Source organism: Malus sylvestris, chromosome 15 (genome assembly GCF_916048215.2).
Source record: "Malus sylvestris chromosome 15, drMalSylv7.2, whole genome shotgun sequence".
In the NCBI taxonomy this organism is placed as follows: Eukaryota; Viridiplantae; Streptophyta; class Magnoliopsida; order Rosales; family Rosaceae; genus Malus; species Malus sylvestris.
This window is the reverse complement of record NC_062274.1, coordinates 12,264,943-12,286,486: the sequence shown is the minus strand read 5'-3', so window position 1 is coordinate 12,286,486 and position 21,544 is coordinate 12,264,943. Positions and strand designations below refer to the sequence as shown.

The following is a 21,544-nucleotide window of genomic DNA, read 5'->3' as shown; positions in this document are numbered from 1 at the left end:
TATAGGTAATGGAATAAGAAAACAACAAACATAAAAATAATTATAAACCTCAGCTACAACAATAGGGAGAACTAAACTCTCACCCAATAATTGTAAATCAAGAGAGCAACGAAACATCGAGCCTTCTCAACCAGACCGAGTGAAGCACCATGTGAAGCATATCGTAAGGTTGAGCAGGGCGATGGATCGTAAAATGCCGGTGCACCTCCATCACGCTCTTTTGCAGTTCCAAATACCTCGAGGGCGAAATCCCCCTTAAAATTGTCTTGATTTCGGGTATTTTTTTCGATGGAATGTAAACGGAGAATTTGCTCCAGTCAAGAACGTCACTAAAGGGCAATACGTAGTCATCGGAAATGAGCACGGGGACGCACCCCACGGAAATTGCTGTGACCACCCTTGCACTTGCCACTTCGTACCCACTAGGGCACAAGCAAAACTTGGCTTTACCCATTAACTTGAAGTAGTCTTTCTTGTTTTTTAGGTACTCGTGCACTTGCACTTCATTGTCCTTGTCCTTCCAATGCTCAAGCAAGATCTTTCTTATGTGGCCGTGAGATCCTCCGGCGAAGAAGGCAAGGATTGAACGCTTGTCGAGGCTTGTATTTTGCGGGGTTGGACCAAATTTTCCATACGGTATGTTGATTTCTGGAATGGAGACGTCTCTTTGTGGCTTAAACCCTTCTGATATATTGGCATTGCATAAAACCCTAATGAAGTTTCGATATAACTTAGGATTCACTTGTGAAATGTCTGGTGCCTGAAATCCAACATACTAGTTAGTTTTGTATAGATCGACAATGAAGTATATTGACCAAACAAAACTGTTTATACTATATTTACTGACCAACACATTCATTTTATCTCTAACATATTATCAGTAAATGTATTACAAATAGTTCTATTTGACAGCAATGAAAGATCGAGAAGAGAAAGAAGGCAAACCCAATCATGACAAGAAACCAAGAAATGGTCAGCACCTCGGCTTCTATTCCAGTGAGGGTATTTTTCAGCTATAACGCCAATATAATCCATAACCACCCTTTGAAGTTGATCACGGTTATACGTGACAAGAGGCTTGTAAAGAGTGTTGATGATGTTGGCTACACTGATAGGAATGAGGAATAGGTGTGCCTCGTCGGGATGGCGAGCCATGAAGCGGCTCTTACCACTCTCCATCTCGTCTATAAACTGCCCCTCGATGGCGTAGATGTCGTTCAAGGGCCCGGTGTGAACCAGCGGATGCTCTCCTTCCCTGTAAACCCACACCTTCAATCTTTTCTCCATCTCTACGTAGCTCCTGATCGATCGTACATATCATCATAGTGCTCAGTCAGACTTTGGTAAATTCTAGCACGTAAAATATACAAAAATTAAACTAGCTAGTTTTTGACTTTCAATAAGATTGATAAACCGCATAGAAATCACCATTTAGTGCATTTGTATTGACATCGTACATGTTACTCGGGTTCCACTTTTGATTATAAGTTTGTATCTGGATTCATTTACGTAAATTTCTCATAGATAAATCGATTAGTTAACTATCTAATGCATTATGCTAAAAAAACTGTATAATGCATTGATTAAGGTGCACAAATTTTGGGGTAAATTCAATCTAGCTGCATGGCATGAAATCAAGGCAAAGGAATCGACAGGAATGCGTAAAATAGGCTTAGTAATTTGAATCGAATTAATGGACAATTGAGTAAAATGAATCTAGAAGACTATAAATTATCAGATGCCAAAAGCCAAAATCCTGACCATCCCTTGGTATTCTATCACGGTCTCCCCCATATAGAAGATTTTCTTGCACCAACCGAATGCTCAAATTAATGGTGACGAAAATTTTTTAGTGTGCCCAGAATACGACTTGATACATCAAGTGTCATAATATAAATGGTTAATTTTATTAAAAAAAATATTTAACCAGTTATATTATGACATTTCGTATATCGGACCATTTTTTTGCCACACTAAAAAATCTCTCAGTCCGTTTTCTGCCACACTAAAAAATCTCTCAGTTGTGATGAGGACAACATAAATTGTAAATCTGAATTATTCATATAGGAAAATTTGGCAACTGCAGATTTTTTTTTTTTTTTTTTACTTCCATACTTACAATTACCACGCATCAATAATTTTATTGCGAATCGATGGAAACTTTACTGTAGACAGGATTTAACGAGCATTATGAAGTTCATAATGCCAATTAACTGTCCACAATTAAAGATAAAAATTAATTTTTCCCATGACTTTACGGTCATCAAAGGTCAAACCTCGAATAGATAATTAAATTCAAATTGAAAGTTTAACATCACTGAATCAAAATTAACCATGGAGAGATAATTGTGCTTAGAACTTAACTGATGAAAAGATTGTGCGTTTCTGTAAACTGATCCTTTTGGGATGATCACATCGTCGTTTCCCTTGTAATTAGACGTTTGATTCTTTTCATGAACTGCTTTCCGGATCGCCTCTCTTGCTCTACCCAAATCTGCTTCAATTCTCTCCAAATTACTCAGTTTCTATCAAAAAAAAAAAAAAGAAGAGAAAATTGTAATCAGTGACAAAAACAAATTGATAAACATGTGCATACATTCATAAGGAATGATTTTCACACTCTTTTATCCACTTGTACCCTCTGCTTATTTCCATTCCCTTATTTGATCATTGTTTAATTCAACGTTGTGACTAGAAATAAGAGACGAGCGAGTGTGGAAATCATTTTCTGTATTCATGTGCCTAAAAATACTTGATTAAAGTAAAAAACTGAATAAAAATACATTGCCCGGCATACTTTTTTACGTTCTTCCTTCACTATTCCAATATTGATACTCCTTGATTCATTGGTTGACAATAAATATGACGGTAACGATGATGACGGCGATGGTGGTGATGAAATGGGTGACGATGGCAACGACGATGGTGATAAGAAAATAATATTGGCAAGGTTGGTTTGATTTAATGGAGATAAGAAAAAGATAAATAAAAGGAAAAGAGAAAGAGTTGGTAGCAGTGCAGTAACAATGTGAGCAGAAGAACCGAATTCTGCCATGGATTTACTTTCTTTCTTACTTCTTTGAAGGAGAAAAAAATGGAGGGAGGAGGAGGAGAAAGAACACTGTATTTGGTATGGGGAGTGATAAACATACGTGCAATATGTGCGGAACCTACTTATGTAGCATAGTAATGAAGTAATCAAAATACAATCTGTCGTGAGAGTGAGTTGATTCTGGTCTTTAATTTATTTAAGGGTTACACGCACTGTATTAATTATGACTGGTTAATTGTGAAATACATAAAGGAAAATTTGGTACGTGGAGGTTGTAATATATGGATTTGTTTGAGAGTAAGAAAGGGAGGTCCGGCTTAGAAAAAGAAAGGGTTCAGCTGATACGAGATTGTGATTTGTTTTTTAGGTTTCAGGCCTTTATTTACAGTAAATTTTCGAATTGTACAAATATAATGATAAGATCTCCTAGTTTTTATTATATTTTATTTAAGTTTACACAATCACACTTATATAATAACTCTAATTACAACAAAATTGACCAATTTATATATGTAATCTCCGTTTAACCATATGCATATGAAACCCATTAGGAATATGAATCTTGGCAAATCATGGTTGAAAAGGAGAATCACAAATATTATTTTCTTTTTCGTAAAAGGAAATAATTCAAATTCATATAGCCACTAGCAACTCATTCGCCTCGCAAGGAATTTATAGACAAATTTAGATCTTATACACGTTGTATGTGAAAGAAGGAAAAAATGACAATATTGAAAATAAGATGACGTTTTTTTTTTATTTTGAAATTGCAAGTCACCTATTGGCCTAGTTTTCATTGTTGGCCTCAGTTTTACATCAAACAAGCAAAGGGGAAAAAAGTTATGTTGATACATATAATTAATTCTCGAGTTTAAAGTTAAGTCTTCTTAACCATACTGAGTGAAGCACCATGTGAATTACATCAAACGGTTTAGATGGCCTGTTTAGCACAAAATGCCTACGAACCCTATACACCCTCTTCTGCATTTTCAGATATTTGTCGAATGGAATTGCTTGTAAGATGGTCTTAATTTCTGGTATCTTATCAACTGGAATTTGCACTGAAAATTTGCTCCAATCAAGCACATCACTGAAGAGCAAAGTGTAATTGTCAGAAATTAAGACGGGCACACACCCTGCATAGATTGCCTCCACAATTCTTGGGCTTGCAACTTCAAATCCACTAGGGCACAAGCAAAATTTGCTCTGCCCCATAAATTTGGTGTAGTTTAGGCCCTTGGGAAGCTTCTCGTAGACTTGAACTTCATCATCTTTGTCCTTCCAATGATCCAGCAAGATGGGCCGAACAGGTCCATGAACCCGACCGGCAAAGAATGCTAGAATTGGGCGACTCTTTGGGGCCTGACCCAAATTGGGTGGGTCCAAATTTCCTTTGGGTAAGTAGATTTCAGGCAGTGAGACATCTCTTTTAAGTTAAAATCCTTCTGAAGTGTTGGCGTTGCAAAGAACCCTAATAAAGTTCTTGAAAAGCTCAGGATTTTCAATTGAAACCTCTGGCGCCTGAGTTACGAATGAATACTAGTGGTCTCAAAATAAGAAATTTTGGAAATGACTATTTCAGAGTGTCAATACGGTTCATACGAAAAAGGAAAAAAAATTTTGATGACACAGTTGAAGCAACATATATACGTACCCAATCATGACATGAAGCCATAAAATGGTCAGCACCATTGCTTCTGTTCCAATAGGGATATTTATCAGCCACAACGCTGATGTAGTCGGTGACAACCCATTGCAGGCGGTCGCGATGGTAATCTTGCTTCCGAGTGATAGGCATGTAGACATAGCGAACAACGTTGGCAACACTGAAGGGAAGGAAAAATGTGTGTGCCTCATCAGGATGTGTAGCCCTGAATGGGCTTTCCTCCCTCTCTATTTCATCAATGAATTGTCCCTCGATTCCATATATGTCATTCACTGGACCAAAATGTATTAATGGATGCTCTCCTTCCTTGTAGCTCCACACCTTGAACCTCTTCATCATCTCTACGTGACTCCTGCACCATGCATATTATGGTTAGCAAAAACTTTAGAATGCACGAATGACAATGTATAGGATGCACTGGTGCAGTGGACGATTGGAGTTGCACAGCTGAAGTTTGACAATCGTAATCTAGCCATTCAAACTTTAAGTAAACCTTAGTAAGAAAACCCTCTTAATTGGTCAAAGCAAATGATCACTTAGCAAGATAAAAAAGAGAAGAGTATAAATCGTATTGTACAAAGAATCTTAAAATTACTTAACTGGTGAAAAGCATAGGGATTTTTGTAAATGGTTCCTCTTGGGATAAAAGTCTCATTTTTCTGTGATGCATACTTTTTAAACTGAATTGCTTCAAGAATTGCAGCTCGTGCTTTGGCCAAGCCTTCTTCAATTGTATCCAAACTAGTCTTACCCTGATCACCAAGATTAAATAGACTAAAATCAAGTATTAGTCAAATTAATTAATTTATCAAGATAATTACCATCGTTTTGATTCTAATAACTACATGAGAACGATTACACTTGGGGGTCATTTCATAATCATTTTGTTCAAAATAATTAAAACATAAAGCTCTCTTTTGTGATGAATTTTCCAAATTTGGCTTGGTCACTTTTTGAAAAATGAAAACAGTTACTAAACAAGTTTTGAAAATTGAAACTGTTATTAACCTGAAAAATGAAATTGAAATGCTTACTTTGGTAAGATTAGCCTTGTGTCTCCTTTGATACATGGAGCTTGTGAGAAGCTCATCAAAATATGAAACTTGAGGTAGGGATGTGCAGTTGCTCTTTGTCAGATTGAAAGGTGTAGTAGTACTATTGAAAGAGGAAACAAAGGGAATAATGACATTGTTTTCACGAAGCAAGGGTGAGAAGGTTAGAACGAAGAAAACGAGAAAAAAGAAGATAATTAGCCAAAAAAGTGTGCGGCAGCGGAAAGCTGAAGTCATGGCCATGGCTGGCTAGCTAGCTTGACCGTTTCTTCAGTGTGGTGTCCATTTATAAGAATCAGTGAGAGGGATGAGTCGGCGAGTCGGCGAGGAAGACGATGATCTGAGTGGTCATCTGGGTTTATTTAAGAACTTCAGCAGAGCTGCATTTTTTGACTTGCATATGTATATAAAAGGGTAGCTCTTAGTGGTCTAGCTGGGTGAAGATTATCACACACTGACATTAATGAAAAATAATTGAACATGGCAAATTGCTACAGATATCGATAAAATTAAAATTATAGAAAATTTGATGATGATTATCTTGCAAGTTATGTATTAGATAAATTATTGATCAGTAATTTGCCGTGTATAAAATCACAGCATGCGGAAGAAGAATCGTTATCATATGTGATGAATATGAGGAGAGTTAATTTTGAAGGGGTGTTCGACCATGTCATTAAAAGAGCATATCTCACAAAGTATGAGATTTTATATACTTTTACTTGACCTCACACGCGTTGAGATATCAATTTCACATTGGGAAAATGAGAGACTTTGCATGTTATAAATAGTTGGGCTACTCTCCATATTGTCAATTGGTTTTACGGTGGAACCTCAACTTTCTCCGTAGTACCTGAGCTAGTTGGCCCACATGTGAAGCCCAATGGCCACACGTGCTCCACACTACCCAATTATGCTGCCCACGTGTTAGACTTGAAAATTCGCCACACGTGAGGGGGCGTGTTTATCAATCTTACAATCGGAGAAATGAGAGACCTTACATGTGTTTATAAGTAGTTGGGCTACTATCCCTCTTGCCATTTGGTTTTATGGTGAAACCTTAACTTTCTTCATGATATCAGAGCAAGTTAATCCACGTGTGAAGCCCAACTGCCACCGGTGCTCCACATCACCCAATTGTGTTGTCCACGTGTTAGGCGTGAAAATTCGTCACACGTGAAAGGGCATGTTGAGAGCGATCACACATCAGGGAAATGAGGGACCTTGCATATGCTTATATATAGTTGTGTTATCGTCCATATTGCCAATTGGTTTTATAGTGGAATTTCAACTATTTTCATGTTATCATAGCAGGTTGGTCCATGTGTTTAGCCCAACGGCCGCACGTGCTCTACGTCACTGAATTGTTTCCCACGTGTTTAGCTTGAAATTTTTCTTACACGTAAGAGCGCGTGTGAGGATATGAAGGTTAAAGAGTTTTATATCGGAAAAAGAATAAACCTTACAAGACTAATAAGTAAGCTACACTACTTCTTTTATTAACAATTAATTTTAAGGAAAACTAATAAAAATAACTTGAAAACTTTGAGTTTTAACGATAAGGACAAAATAAAAGATAAAGTGAATAGTACCATGATTGACTTTTTATTGTAAAAATATGGTTTTTCGTTAAAATAAACAGTACCGGAAGTTTTTCGTTAAAATTCCCTTAATTTTATAACGGAACCTCAAGTTTCTTCAACCTGAACTCACTCTTGCGTGAGAGTTGTCATAATGAAATGACTCCAATGAATATATCATTGTCTAGTGATTCTATATATTTCACCAAAAGTAGAAAGTCGTAGTTTGAGGCTAGTTCCCTAGGGAATGGACAAAAAAAACCCTAATCCCAAAGGTACATTGAGTCAAACTAATTTATTTATCAGCTTAATGTGTGCGCGAGGCCAACATACATATATATGAGGTCGAAATGAATTTCTTGGAACGCAAACATCTTGAATTTTTGATGTTGCTGCCTTTTTATTAAACTGCAAGTAATGTGCTGTTATAAGTCGTCAATCCGATCGATCAATGGTGAGAGAGAGAGATAGAGAGTGTGCCCTTCGGCCCTCATATGAATAATATCTAATTAATTCCTCACTCAAATTTTCTCATTTTACGTTTTCGATTGTCTTTTTTATTTTGTCATATTTCTTAATGACCGCAATCGTCTAATTTTCAAGTCACTTTTGAAAAATTGACAGTACAAAATTCAATCAAATTAGAAATTGTTTAACTATTCAATCAATATTGTTAAAATTGTAGTGTTTAAATGAGAACTATGGTTTCGTCATGGATTAGTGTTAGATGAATAAACAATTTCGGATTTTTTTTTCAAAGATAATCAAGTCTTGTCTTTCTTGTTTGCAGCAGGCTAATCCAAAGTGGTGACTCTAGTCAAAGTGCTACATGTGGACAGATGTTTGGGTATCAATCCAATGGTGATTTTCCTAAATCTACAGTTTTAGTGCTATCTTGTCTCAATTCTTCCAATCTCAAACTGGGTTTCCCCAGTTGAGATTGAGGGGGAGTATTAAGGGTACAAGTTAGAAATACAGTTAGAAATATAGTTAGCAAGTTTGTTAATATTTGATTAGAGTTGTTAGGCTTACTAGTATAAAAACAAAGTGTGTAATCTTCATTCTTTCAATTAAAACAAGTCATATTTCTCTCTCTAAACTTTTCTCTCTAAGATCTCTGTGTTCATCCTTCTTCATCTTCCTTCTTGATTTTCTCTTCAATTCCCAGACATTTCAATGTAGTTAACATGGTATCAGAGCCAGGTTGTTCCACATGTGAAGCCCAACGGCCGCACTCCACGTCTCCCTATTGTGTTGTCCACGTGTTAGGCTTGAAAATCAGTCACACATACGTGGGGGCGTGTTGAGAGTTGTCCCACATCGATGAGGGGACAAGTTTTCTATGTGCTTATATGGTCTTGGGCTACTCCCCATATTGCCAATTGATTTTATGGTGGAACCCCAATTTCATGATGAGGAGGAGAATAGAGAAGGCAGAATGAGGATGTTCATAATGAGAAGATTGCTAGCATTCCTATCTAACTAAATACCTGGGAGTTGTATTGTAGTGCCCTTTGAAAGTGTCTTTAGTCTCATTATACCCCCAGAAAGTTATTTTGTTTCACTTTATCCTCTAAATCATGTTTTTGTGTCCCAATTTATTTGCGGCTAATAAAGTGCTTTATTATTCCGTTAAATATGCTGATGTGGCTATGGAGCAAAAAATAATCGAGAAAAATATGGAGGCGACACGTGGATTCTAGGGTAAAAAAAAAGACAAAATTACCCTTGAGGCACACCGAAGCTTCTACGCGCAAGAAACAGACAATCAAGGTCAAAAGTGATCAAAATAGGTATTTATTCAAAACCTATTTCATCCATCCTCATCATATCTCCCTCGCAAGGTAACTCCCAAAGTATTTCTCCTAAATTATATTAATTAACTAATTAATTTATTTATCACTCAATTAATTTATTAATTAGCTAATTAATTGTAAATTACACCAAAAAAAACCACTAAAGTGGCCGGTTCCCATCTCTCCCAAAAGGGCCAGCTACACCCCTATAAATACCACCCCATTTTCGCCAAAAACCTAAGTTCAACACTCTTGCAAAATTCTCCAAATTCTCTAAACATTTTTCCCTCAAATTCTAACTTTGGCATCGGAGGTTCTTCGGCCAAAGCCCATCCATTCATCGTGGGCGTGTGAGGCTCTTGGCCTTGACCAAATGTGTTAATTGTTTTGTAGGTGCAATTTTGTCCAAGAAGAAGAAGGCGAAAATTTACATCCACAAATTGGTGCTTTCATTGAGAGTCTTGATCAAATGCTCGTAGAAGACTCTCGCATTCAAGGTTTTTCGTTTTCTTGTTCATTTGTAGATTTTTCGTACATTCTTATTCTTGAATTTTTTTCTTCTAAAAATTCTTTGATAAAACGTAAAAGAAAAGTACAATGGCAAGAGATTCAGAACCTTAACAAACGAAAATTCCAATGTTTGAGGATTAGGATCGTGACGATCTACAAAGCTCAACACAACAATAAGTGGAGCGGCACCACCCCCACGGGGCACCATCGTGGCAACCACCACGGCAGCCACCCTTGGCAAGGTTCACGGCACCACAACGATCGCCCAAGCTGTGCCATTCAAACCCACACAGGCCCAAGCCCAAGGCGAGACGGCCCGAGCCACTTAAGCTCAATGCAAACCCAACGCGTTGCCAAGTCGAGCCTTAGCCTCGCACCCACGTGCACCACACGCCAAGCAGCCCATTCCCGTGGCCTTCCAAGCAGCCCAAATCAGTTCAAGATTAGTTCAACCGTCCCGGCTTCAAATTTCTGGGCCTACGATTGAACCATGGGCATTTTCACCACATTTCTCCATGGATTTTACATTTCTCAACTCAAATCTTGGGTCCGGAGTCTACCACACTTGCATTGCTCAAGGAGATGCATTCCTTCCAAATTCTTCCAACCTAAATGGAGAACCACACTTGTCTCAACAAGTTATAGAATTGACAAACACCCTCGCACATCAGACGACCTTGGTGAATTAGCTTTTGCAATGCACCAAGATGCAACGTGCCCTAGATGAGGTGTCCCGAAGCATGACAAGGGCAGATGACGAACCTCTCCAGCAGCGTCCTGGCAAACAGCCCCTCAACCAGCCACGATCCTAGCGTTTTTGCAGTTTACGCTCCCGCATAGGTCATCAAGATAACATATACTCTCGTCTTAGCGTACGGAGGAGTGTTCGTTCTCGATCAAGCCCATGGACGAGCATACGTTCACAGTTGAGGCCACACTCCAATTATCAACATGGACAACCTTCCAGGTGAAGTGTTCATTCACAACTAGGCTAGCAATGAGCATTCTCTACCTCACATCGGAGTAGGCAACACGTCGGATTGAGAGAAGCAGTTACTCAATCCTGCTCAAGTTCAACTGGCAGCCTGTAAACAGCCTGCTCGTTTGCCATGAACATACCACATGCACAGTAGCCACAGCATAGATGAGTCAAACATAAGGAAGAACGACTTATACCAATAGGTCACGACTGGGGGCAGTCGAAAGTTCCATTGCCCCAGCAGAGGCAAATTCAAGAAGAAGTTAACAGGCTTCTGATTAAACGATTGCGTAATTTCCAGTACAACTAGGCTGCTGACGATGTGCTTCCACGAGACATGACCAACATAGGCATGTTACCATTCACATATGAGATTGAGTGAACAGATCCAACCATGATCCTCTTCAAGAACGACGACGCGCTTATGTGCAAAAATTTTGCCACAACTCTACAAGGCAAAGAAAGACTGGTTTCACACCCTACCGCCACAATCGATCCGGAGTTTCAACGAACTGTCCTTAGTTTTCATTAAGGAGTATTCATTTAACCGCTTAATCAAAAGAACATCCGACCATCTTTTCAGCATCGTAAAAGACCTTTGGGACACAATTCGTGACTATATCAAGAGGTTTAAAACAGATAAGGCCAAGATTGTTGGCTGCAAAGAGGACATAACAACGGCAGCATTTAGAAATAGGCTTCCCATCGAACACCCTTTATTCGAAAAACTGATCATAGGAGAAGAACTGACCCTAGCAGTTTCGTATGCTTTGACGGACAAGCATGCACTATGGGACGAGGCCAAGCAGTCTAACAAAAATAAGTCTGAAAAAAAACGCATGGAACGTTCCCTGACCAGAGAAGACTTAGTGTCCGAAACATTCACCAAGTTCACAGTTCCAATTAGTCAAATTTTCCGCAAGCTAAAAAATGAACCTTGGTTCGAACTGCCGCCACCCATGAAAGGCAATCTTATCAGGCTGGATCATACAAAGTATTGGGCATTCCATCAAGGACTGGGCCACACTACCAACGACTGTCTAAAGTGGAAGCAATACCTTGAGAAGTTGACAAATGAGGGCTGGTGCGACGAGTATCTTGACAGGTCAACGATAAGGCCTGTACAAGCAGGGGAAGTCTCCATCACCCCCTAAACCCCGTTAGGGCTTCTCTAAATAAGCTCGAAGTCTCAAACAGCTTAACGAACAAAGCTTCGCAAGCCGATGATTATCCAACTTATTATGCAGTTTCTATCTTCTAGTAAAGTTGATTCCTTTCTTTATTCTCAATGAAGATTCAAGAAGTTATGCATAAGCCTGGCTCAACTGTTGTCTACAACAACTGCTCAAACACCCATATGGATAAGCTCTCTAGTGCGAGAGGATAAACTAATTGCTTTCCAGTGCGAGAGGGTAAACCAAATCCATGACATCCATATGGGTAACTCTCCAGTACGAGAGGATAAACTAATTGCTTTCTAGTGTAAGAGGGTAAATTAATTACTCTTCAATCCGAGAGGGTAAACCAATCCCCAGACACCAATCTGGGTAAGCTCTCTAGTGCGAGAGGATAAACTAATTGCTCTCCAATGCGAGAAGGTAAACCAATTCCCCGACACCTAAAAGGGTCTGCTCTCGAGTAGATAAACTAATTACTCTCTTATGCAAGAGGTAAATCAATTCCCCGACACCCATATGGGTAAACTCTCCAATGCGAGAGGGTAAACTAATTGCTCTCCAGTGCGAAAGGGTAAACTAATTCCTTGACACCTATCTGGGTAAGCTCTCCAGTGCGAAAAGGGCACATAGCTTAAAAGATCGAATGCTTGAAGACCAACTAAGCAACAAATGGTCAGGGGGCAGCAGCCACTTTGCACCCAACAGTTTGCTCATCCAACACTTCATCTTCAGCAACTTTGATCTTGGTAGCTCCATCCTTGACTGCTTCATCTATGACAGCTGAGAAATTAAACTCAAACAGTTTCCTCATTTTTGGCAAGTAGCCCAAACCGTGGCCCATGCCACGCCACTTCCTCGGCCCATGTCGAGCCAGTCCTTGGCTTCAGTCAAGCCAAGTAGCACAAGCAAATGGCCTCTGCCACACCTCCTCCTTTGCCCATGCCAAGCCGACTCCTGGCCCTTGCCAGCTGACGTGCCGCACCACCCCGACAGCTGCCCCGTGGCAGCACCACCCAAGAAGAAGACAAGGAAAATTAAGGTTTTCTTAAATCGATGCAGTGCGGAGAAGACAAAGAAATTAAAAGAAGACGGTTCTTTGCACGAGCAAGCAAAGAAAAGTGCTAAGGGAGGGGGAACAAATATCATCTAGCTTTCTTTCTTTCTTGTATGGACAAATAATTTCCCTCTGAAGTTGATTTAATCCCATACTTAAGGTAGTCCTAAATAGACTTTAGAGGTAATCTATTTCCCCTTCCTAGAAGAATCTAATTCCAAGTCCAAGTGGAAATCTACATCAAAGTTGAAGATCTCTACATATTATGCATTTTCCTATGAGTAGCCCAACAGGTATGGGGGCATTTATGGAGTAAAAAATAATCGAGAAAAATACGGAGGCGACACGTGATTCTAGGGTAAAAAAGACAAAAGTACCCTCGAGGCACACCGAAGCTTCTACGCGCAAGCAACGGACAAACAAGGTCAAAAGTGATCAAAATAGGTATTTATTTAAAACCTATTTCATCCATCCTCATCAAATCTCCCTCACAATGTAACTCCCAAACTATTTCTCCTAAATTACATTAATTAGCTAATTAGTTTATTTATCACTCAATTAATTGTAAATTACACCAAAAAAAACCACTAAAGTGGCCGGTTCTCATCTCTCCCAAAAGGGCCGACCACACCCCTATAAATACCACCCCATTTTCTCCAAAAACCTAAGTTCAACACTCTTGCAAAATTCTTCAAATTCTCTAAACACTTTTCCCTCAAATTCTAATATTGGCATTGGAGGTTCTTCGGCCAAAGCCCCCTCCATTCATCGTGGGCGCGTGAGACTCTTGCAAATTCTCCAAATTCTCTAAACATTTTTCCCTCAAATTCTAACTTTGGCATCGGAGGATCTTTGGCCAAAGCCCTCTCCATTTATCGTGGGTGCGTGAGGCTCTTGGCTTTGACCAAATGTGTTAATTGTTTTATAGGTGCAATTTTGTCCAAGAAGAAGAAGGCAGAAATTTGCATCCACAGTGGCTGTGAAGGACTCATAATTTTCTTATCTGTATGCCATGTAAACACCACGTGGGCAGAAAAATAAATAAATTTGGTTTGTTAAAAAGATTAGTTTAAATCATAGTTTATAGTTGAGAAAAAAGAAATAAAAACAAGGGAGAAAAAGATTGTCGACGGAAAACGATTTTGGTATGAATTAACTCAAATTTGATTGGAAGTTGCCCATGGAAAATTTCCTTCATATCTCTCTCTCACCTACCGCACACAAGCTCTCCATTATTTCCTTTAACTTTTTTTTTCCATATTTTTCATATCAAAATTCGAAATCAAGATGTGAAAATTGATGAATATCTTGATCTTCGGGAGTAATGAAATGAATTTAACAGCATAGGGTAAACTGGGACGCAAAAACATGATTTAGATGGCAAAGTGAAACAAAATAATTTTCAGAGTGTAAAGTAGAACTCAAAGACACTTTCAAGAGTACTACAGTAATTAAGCCGTGCTGGATTTATACATGGCCTACTTAAAATACTTAGTACTCTCATACAGGTGATGAGTGGACTTAAGTCGATTCATTAAGATTAATTCCTCAGTTTATCATGTGATTAAAAGTCAAATGGTGCCTAGCTAGTAAACTACCTTGCCTAATCAAGGTATGGGATTCTTTGCTTGCATATGTAGCTAGGTCTCACGTGAGTTCCACATATCCCTGCATATATAAGAAATGAGGTTGGTTTTATTATAAAACCAAAGATCGATATGGAGCTTGAGCGGAAAAAATGCAACAAGATCTGATATATATATCTCTTATGAGCGTAGGTATATAGCTAGCTAGCTTGTGTCCCATTATAATTACTGCTGACAAATTTTTACATACAAGGAAGACTACAGACTGATCAGATACCGAAAAAAAAGGAAGGGGGTTAAAAAATACACAAGGTGATGACTAGGTTGATGAATCATGATCAAGTTTTGAGCTTAGAATTAAGTCGTCTCAGCCACACTGAGTGAAGAATCATGTGAATTACATCAAACGGCTCAGACGGCCGATTAAGCACAAAATGCCTCTTAACTTTGGACACCCTCTTCTGCATTTTCAGATAATTTTCATACGGAATTGCTCGTAAGATGGTCTTAATTTCTGGTATCTTGGCAACTGGAATTTGTACTGAAAATTGGCTCCAATCAAGAACATCATTGAAAGGCAATGTATAATTGTCAGAAATTAGCACCGGTACACATCCTGCATGAATTGCCTCCACAGCTCTAGGGCTTGCCACTTCAAACCCACTGGGGCACAAGCAGTACTTGCTTTGACCCATTAATTTTGTGTAGTTTTGGTCCTGGGGAAGCTTCTCATGGACTTGAACTTCATCATCTTTGTCCTTCCAATAATGTAGCAAGACGGTTCGAATCGGTCCGTGGACTCTGCCGGCGAAGAATGCTAGAATCTGGCGGTTGTTTGGGGCCTGACCTAAATCTGGTGGTCCAAGCTCTCGAGGGAGTACATAAACTTCAGGCATGGAGACATCTCTTTGGGGTTTAAATCCTTCAGAGGTGTTGGCATTGCAAAGAACCCTAATAAAGTTCTTTAAGAGTTTAGAGTGACCTAATGAGATGCGGGGTGCCTGAAATATGATAAAGTTATTGATTGAGATGACCTATACACATATCCTTCACAAAAAGATAGCGTTTAGTAAAGCATTACCCAATCATGACATGATGCCATAAAATGGTCAGCGCCATCGCTTCTGTTCCAATATCGATACTTAGTTGCCACGATGCCAATGTAGTCGATGACTACCCGCTGCAGGCGATCGAGATGGTAGTCTTGTATTCTAGTGATAGGTAAGTAAACGTATTCGACAATGTTGGCAACACTAAAGGGAAGGAAGAATGTGTGAGCCTCATCAGGATGCATAGCCCTGAAAGGGCTCTCCTCCCTCTCTATTTCATCTATGAAGTGTCCTTCAATGCCGTAAATGTCTTTCATAGGACCCATGTGTATTAATGGTAACTCTCCTTCCTTGTACGTCCACACCTTAAACCTCTTCCTCATCTCTATGTGACTCCTGACAATTAGCATCACAATCATTATAAGAAAACATCGATCATGATGAAATTTATCTTTGGGAAGAAAATAAAAGCAGGTTTTTGTTAGCAATATAGATACTCAACTGATGAAAAGCATAAGAATTTTTGTAAATGCTTCCTCTTGGGACAAAAGTCTCTTCTCTCTCTGAAGTATAGTTTCTGGACTGAATTGCTTCACGAATCACTGCACGTGCTTTAGCTAAATCTTCTTCGATTCTCTCCAAACTAGTCTTATTCTAATCATGGAACACAATAAAATTGTAATTAGTCAATGCAAGTTAACTTACCAAATACGTAATTATAACAAAGCTTAATTTTGGTTCCATGCACTAACCTTGTGCGTACTACTCCTTCAATGGAATTTTCCAGAATCCCATCGAAAGAACGTGTGGTAGGGTTGTGTAGTTGTTCTTTTTACGATTGAAAGACGTAGTGAAAGAGGAAATCAAGGGAAAATTATTGAGATGGTATTCAGGGAAAGGTGAGAAGACTAGGAGGAAGAAGAGAAGAAACAAGAACGTTACTAACAAAAAAATTACTGTGGGAGATCGGAAGGCGCCTGCAGTAGTAGTAATCGTCATATGGTACTGATTGATTGTTCTGGTTCTATGGATTAGCTAGCATATATACATACGCACGCGTACAATCTTTCAGTCTTTCATTTTTTGGTAAATATAGATTGCATATGCATTAAGCCGGAACACGAAAAAGGACGGTAAAAACAAAGCCAAATACAATAAAATAAAACAACCCATGCGTTGAAAAATAGATCAAGGCTTAGGAGGTGAAACCAACCCATGCACGAAGAAACAACAAAATAAAACAAGGGTTTTGATAGAGAAGTGTATATAATATAGGTATAGGATATTTATATCCACACACTCTTTTTTACCTTTCTCACACTCTTCTCAAATTCTAGCCGTCAAATTAAATGGATTGCCGAGGATCACATAATAGAAATAAAAAATGAGTGTGTTATAGGTAAAAAAATGTATGCGGATAGGACCATACATAGATAGATCTTCAAGAACAAATCTATGTAGTTAATTAATTGGGTAAATTACACAAAACTACCTCAATTATGGGTCGCACCACAATCTCATACCTCATGTTTTAAACATTGCAAATTCATACCTAAACTTATGAATTCGTTGCAATGTTAGACCTTCGTTGTTTAATCCATTAAGTAGGCCGTTAAGTGATGACATGACAAATGCAGGGTCCATATTTTTCTAACATGGAGGACCATGTAGATAAATTAACGGAGGGTTAACATTGCAACAAATTTATAAGTTAAGATATGACATATCAATGTTTAAAACATGAGGTATAAGATTCTGTTGTGATCCATAATTGATGTAGTTTTATAAATTTACCCTAATTAATTAGAATATCTAGCTAGTTCATTTGTATTTAGTCACTGTTTACTCAATCATGAATGCCATTTGACACTCTCTAATATATGTGGATCCTACATACAATGATATGATCACTCACATTTATTAGAGAGTATGTCAACACGTATCACTTTATTAGGTTTTTGCATGACCTGGATAAACATCATCGACCGCTTAGTTAAAGTACCAAAATATAAGGGTTTTGATAGACTAAACTCCGATCCCAAAAGGTATATATATTGAGTACTTAACTAGCTAGCTAGCTTGACAAAAATAAAAAATAAAAAAATAAAATAAAAACAAAAGCTAGCTAACAAGTCCAACTACTTTGTTTATCAGTTTTTTGGGTTTAATATGTAAGGGCTAAAATCCCAATAAGGGATGTATACGTTGAAGTGAATTCCTTGGATCACCATTCACCAAAATCAAGTATTTTAATTTATCAAAATAATTACCATCCCTTGATTCTAATAAATACATGCATGAGAATGATTACATTGAGGGTCGTTTCATAATATTTTGTTTTTAATTTTTATTTATTTTCAAAATTCATATCTATATATATAGTAGGTACAGTAATTTTCAAAATAATGAAAACATAAACCTCACTTTTATGATGAATTTTCCAAATTTGGCTATCATTTTTTGAAATTGAAAACTGAAACAGTTACTAATTAATTAACAAGTTATGAAAATTGAAACAGTTATCAACCTGAAAAGTTGAAATTGAAATGCTTACTTTGGTAAGATTATCCCTGTGTCTCCTTTGATACATGGAGCCTGTGAGAAGCTCATCAAAATATGAAACTTGAGGTAGAGATGTGTGGTTTCTCTTTGTTAGGCCGGAAGGTATAGTAGTAGTATTGAAAGAGGAAACAAAGGGAATAATGACATTGTTTTCACGAAGCAAAGGCGAGAAGGTTAGGACGAAGAAAACGAGAAAAAAGAAGATAATTAGCCAAAAAAGTGTGGGGCAGCGGAAAGCTGAATTCATGGCCATGGCTGGCTAGCTAGCTTGACTGTTTCTTCAATGTCGTGTCCGTTTATAAGAACCTCTGCAGAGCTGCATTTTTTTACTTGTATATAAATGGGTAGCTCTTAGCGGTTTAACTGTGTGAAGATTATCACACACTGATACTAATGCAAATAATTGAACTTGGAAAAAATTGCTACAGATATCGATAAATTTAAAGTTACATAAAATTTCAAGATGAGTATCTTGCAAGTTATGTATTAGATAAATTATAAATCGGTCTTTTTCCATGTATATGATCACAGAAGAGCCTCCCTTACACAGTATGATATTTTCTGTACTTTTACTAGACCTCACACATTTTGAGAGTATCGGTCTCACGCCTGATAATGAAAGGACATTACATGTGCTTATAAGTAAGAATATTTCTCATATTGCTAATTGGTTTTAGGATATAAAACCTTAACTTTCTTTATAGTATCAGAGCAGGTTGACACACTTGTGAAGCTCAACGGCCACATATGCTCCACCTCACCCAATTGTGGTTTCCACGTGTTAGACTTGAAAATTCATCACACGTGAGGGAGTGTGTTGAGTGATCAATCTCATATCGGGGAAATGAGGGAATTTGCATATGCTTATAAGTAGTTGAGTTACTTTTCATATTAACAATTAATTTTATAGTATAACTTTAACTTTTTTTATAGTATCAGAACATATTAACCTACATGAGAAGTCCAATGATCACTTAGTATAAAGTATCATAATGAAGGGGGATGATATCTTTTAGGATTTTGAGGGTTGAAACGTCTCTGATCCCAAAAGGTATATTGAGTACTTAACTAGCAAGTCCAACTCATTTGTTTATAAGTTTTTTACGTTTAACTCATTGAAGTCCATTTCTTGGATCGCCACGCACCAATTTAATTCTCGAAACTGCTGCGGTGCTGCGTTTTGATTGAATTGAAAGTAATGTGCTGTTAAAGGTGGCTTGAATCATAATCTTCTGATTGATAGATAGATAAAAATTGAAAATCTAATGGATACCTTGGAATTTGTTCGATTTATATATCATTGAAAAAATTGGTTTTTGTACAACTTTTTAGGTAGAATAATGCTAAGGAGACAAATTTTAATATTTGAATTCAAATCCAAATATTTAGGTTTATTAAAAGATAGAATTTAGCTCTGTAAGCCGCAAATGTCACTCAACCTTCCAGACCTAAATTTCAGGACCTAAAATGTATTAATTGTTGTGGAATAGTTTTAACTCTAATTCTTTTTTCAAGTTCAAACTCACGCTGTTATGCAATGACTCAACACATTTCCATCTTAATTTAGTTTTACGAATGTTTTAACCTTTAAATTTCAACAAAATTTCCAAAACCAAACAAATCATACTAACCAACCAAATTTCAATTTACACTCTAACTAATCAAACTTCAATACATACACCAAATATGTATTTTATTATTTTGATTATTGGATTTTAATTTCAGCGATTGGATTTTTTTTTTTAATTTTTACTTTTGGATTTGACAAAAACAAATATGGACCGTTAGATCAATTTCAAAGAATTGTTCAAAAAATGGAGTTTGATCTGGACTATTGATAACCAATGGTCTAGGAATCGAAAGGCCTACAGTTACTGTTGGACTGTTGGCCACTAACTCTAATATTCAGCTACATTTAAAATTCAAAAAAATTGGAGCCCGCTCAAGATTTGGGTGTCAAATCTGAACCCAAATTGGGTCTTCCTAATGGTTAGAGTGGTCTAATAATAAAACTTGTAAAAATTAAATAGGATAAATTTATTAATGTTAAGGGGGGGGGGGTTTCCTAACTATTTTGTTAATTTAAGAATGGAGAGTTTGAAATCCTAGATGCATAAGTAAAAATTCAATATTCTATTCATTAGAATAATAGATCAATGTGTAAATCCTACATTTGTTGATGAAAAAACTAATTTATTTGTATTGGTGGTCAAACCATGGTTAATGTCATTAAAGAAAGTTTGAGGTTTTTGTCACAGAAGTATAAGGCTATGATATCTTTCTTAACTATTCCATGTGAGACAGTGCTACACATAATCATAATAAGCGTAGCAAAGTATATATTATAACCTAAACTAAATATTTAAGAATTCTTACAAAATGTCACTTAGTACTATGGTTTAGTGGTATTCCTCTTCATTTGTAAGTAAGAGGTCTTAGGTTTGATTCTCGCCAAAGGTGAATTTGAACCGCATTATTGCTAGCCCATCGTGAGACTTTTAAGTTTTATGAAATTTTAGACTCAAGTGTTTAACGATAATGCTTGTGTCACCCCATAGGGTGACAGACTTGTCCCCCATTTACGATTAAAGAACCTTACCATCCGAACATCATAATTTGAACATTCTCTTTATCATCATCTAGAGATCATATATATGTAAAAATTTATTCAATTTGGAGATCTTTGAGCATTCATATGCATAAAATAAATGGAAAGATCATCATGAGGATGCTATTTGTTACCAAAACAGTTAATTGATGTAACATATATGGATGATTAAACGATCTCCAAATTAAATAATTTTTTACAAATAAAATAGTTTCAATTATGATGTTCGGACGATAAATGTTCGTTAACCATATGTGGGGAACAAGTAAATCCCCCACGACCCCAAGAGGACACAAGCATTATCCATTGTTTAATTGATCTATTCAAACACTAATACTAAAAATCCACTACAAACATACTAAACAAAGAACTTTCGGCTTGATTAGTTGTGTGACCACTCTTACTTTGCTCCATGTTGTTCCCATCCCTAATGCATGAATTCCTCCTTGTGAGAAAAGTCATAAGGATGATGTAGTTGGGCCACTCCACCCATTATGTAAATGTACCTTACACCAGGAGTATATGTATTTGTTTATATGTTGTCATTTCATGCAAAGAGTGTGACTATCCATGTCTCCTAACAGTCCAATATTCATCTAGGTTTGTTACCATACTCTCTATATCGATCAGTTCTCAATTCCTTAGTACAGTTTCTGTTTTGGATGAGAAACTGAGAACCATGTTAATTCTAATTAAGATATTTTTGTTATATTTGTAACCATCTTCCAGTATCCAGACGTTGTGAAGAAAAGAAGTTTTACATGTGAACAAGCTTTGTACAATTTGATCATTCAATATATGTGCATTCTGTATACAAACTGATATGATGTAGTAGACAATTTAAAAAAAAAAAATCAATCACAGAAAACAAA

The 21,544-nt window shown here is 37.3% G+C and overlaps 2 protein-coding genes and 1 pseudogene across 3 annotated transcripts; all 3 read right to left on the bottom strand.

The window, feature by feature from the left end:
• Positions 1-97: 97 nt before the first annotated feature.
• Positions 98-2,516, bottom strand: LOC126605599 (probable glycosyltransferase At5g20260). Of its 2 annotated transcripts, none has more exons than XM_050273006.1 (3): positions 2,365-2,516; positions 946-1,300; positions 98-760 (listed from the first exon to the last, which is right to left on the bottom strand). In XM_050273006.1, the coding sequence occupies exons 2-3, from the start codon at positions 1,285-1,287 to the stop codon at positions 98-100; spliced, it is 1,005 nt and encodes a 334-aa protein (XP_050128963.1). In that variant the 5' UTR covers positions 1,288-1,300; positions 2,365-2,516. The 2 variants fall into 2 exon arrangements, with proteins under 2 accessions (XP_050128963.1, XP_050128964.1); XM_050273007.1 differs by having other exon boundaries at positions 946-1,301; positions 2,399-2,516.
• A 1,313-nt stretch (positions 2,517-3,829) lies between these two features.
• Positions 3,830-6,013, bottom strand: LOC126605588 (probable glycosyltransferase At3g42180; annotated as a pseudogene).
• Positions 6,014-14,648: 8,635 nt separating this feature from the next.
• LOC126605293 (probable glycosyltransferase At5g20260) lies at positions 14,649-18,317 on the bottom strand. Its single transcript, XM_050272661.1, has 4 exons — positions 18,057-18,317; positions 16,005-16,156; positions 15,535-15,898; positions 14,649-15,454 (listed from the first exon to the last, which is right to left on the bottom strand). The coding sequence occupies exons 1-4, from the start codon at positions 18,315-18,317 to the stop codon at positions 14,792-14,794; spliced, it is 1,440 nt and encodes a 479-aa protein (XP_050128618.1). The 3' UTR covers positions 14,649-14,791.
• Positions 18,318-21,544: the final 3,227 nt, after the last annotated feature.

What these genes read in the sequence shown, in the direction of transcription:
- LOC126605599 (XM_050273006.1), bottom strand. Translation starts at nt 1,287, where the DNA reads ATGGAGAAAAGATTGAAGGTGTGGGTTTACAGGGAAGGAGAGCATCCG. An exon ending in TGGTTTCTTGTCATGATTGG is followed by an intron (nt 761 to 945) that starts GTTTGCCTTCTT and finishes GTTGGATTTCAG; the next exon opens with GCACCAGACATTTCACAAGT.
- LOC126605293 (XM_050272661.1), bottom strand. Translation starts at nt 18,317, where the DNA reads ATGGCCATGAATTCAGCTTTCCGCTGCCCCACACTTTTTTGGCTAATT. An exon ending in ACAGGGATAATCTTACCAAA is followed by an intron (nt 16,157 to 18,056) that starts GTAAGCATTTCA and finishes TTCCATGATTAG; the next exon opens with AATAAGACTAGTTTGGAGAG. An exon ending in AATTCTTATGCTTTTCATCA is followed by an intron (nt 15,899 to 16,004) that starts GTTGAGTATCTA and finishes GCTAATTGTCAG; the next exon opens with GAGTCACATAGAGATGAGGA.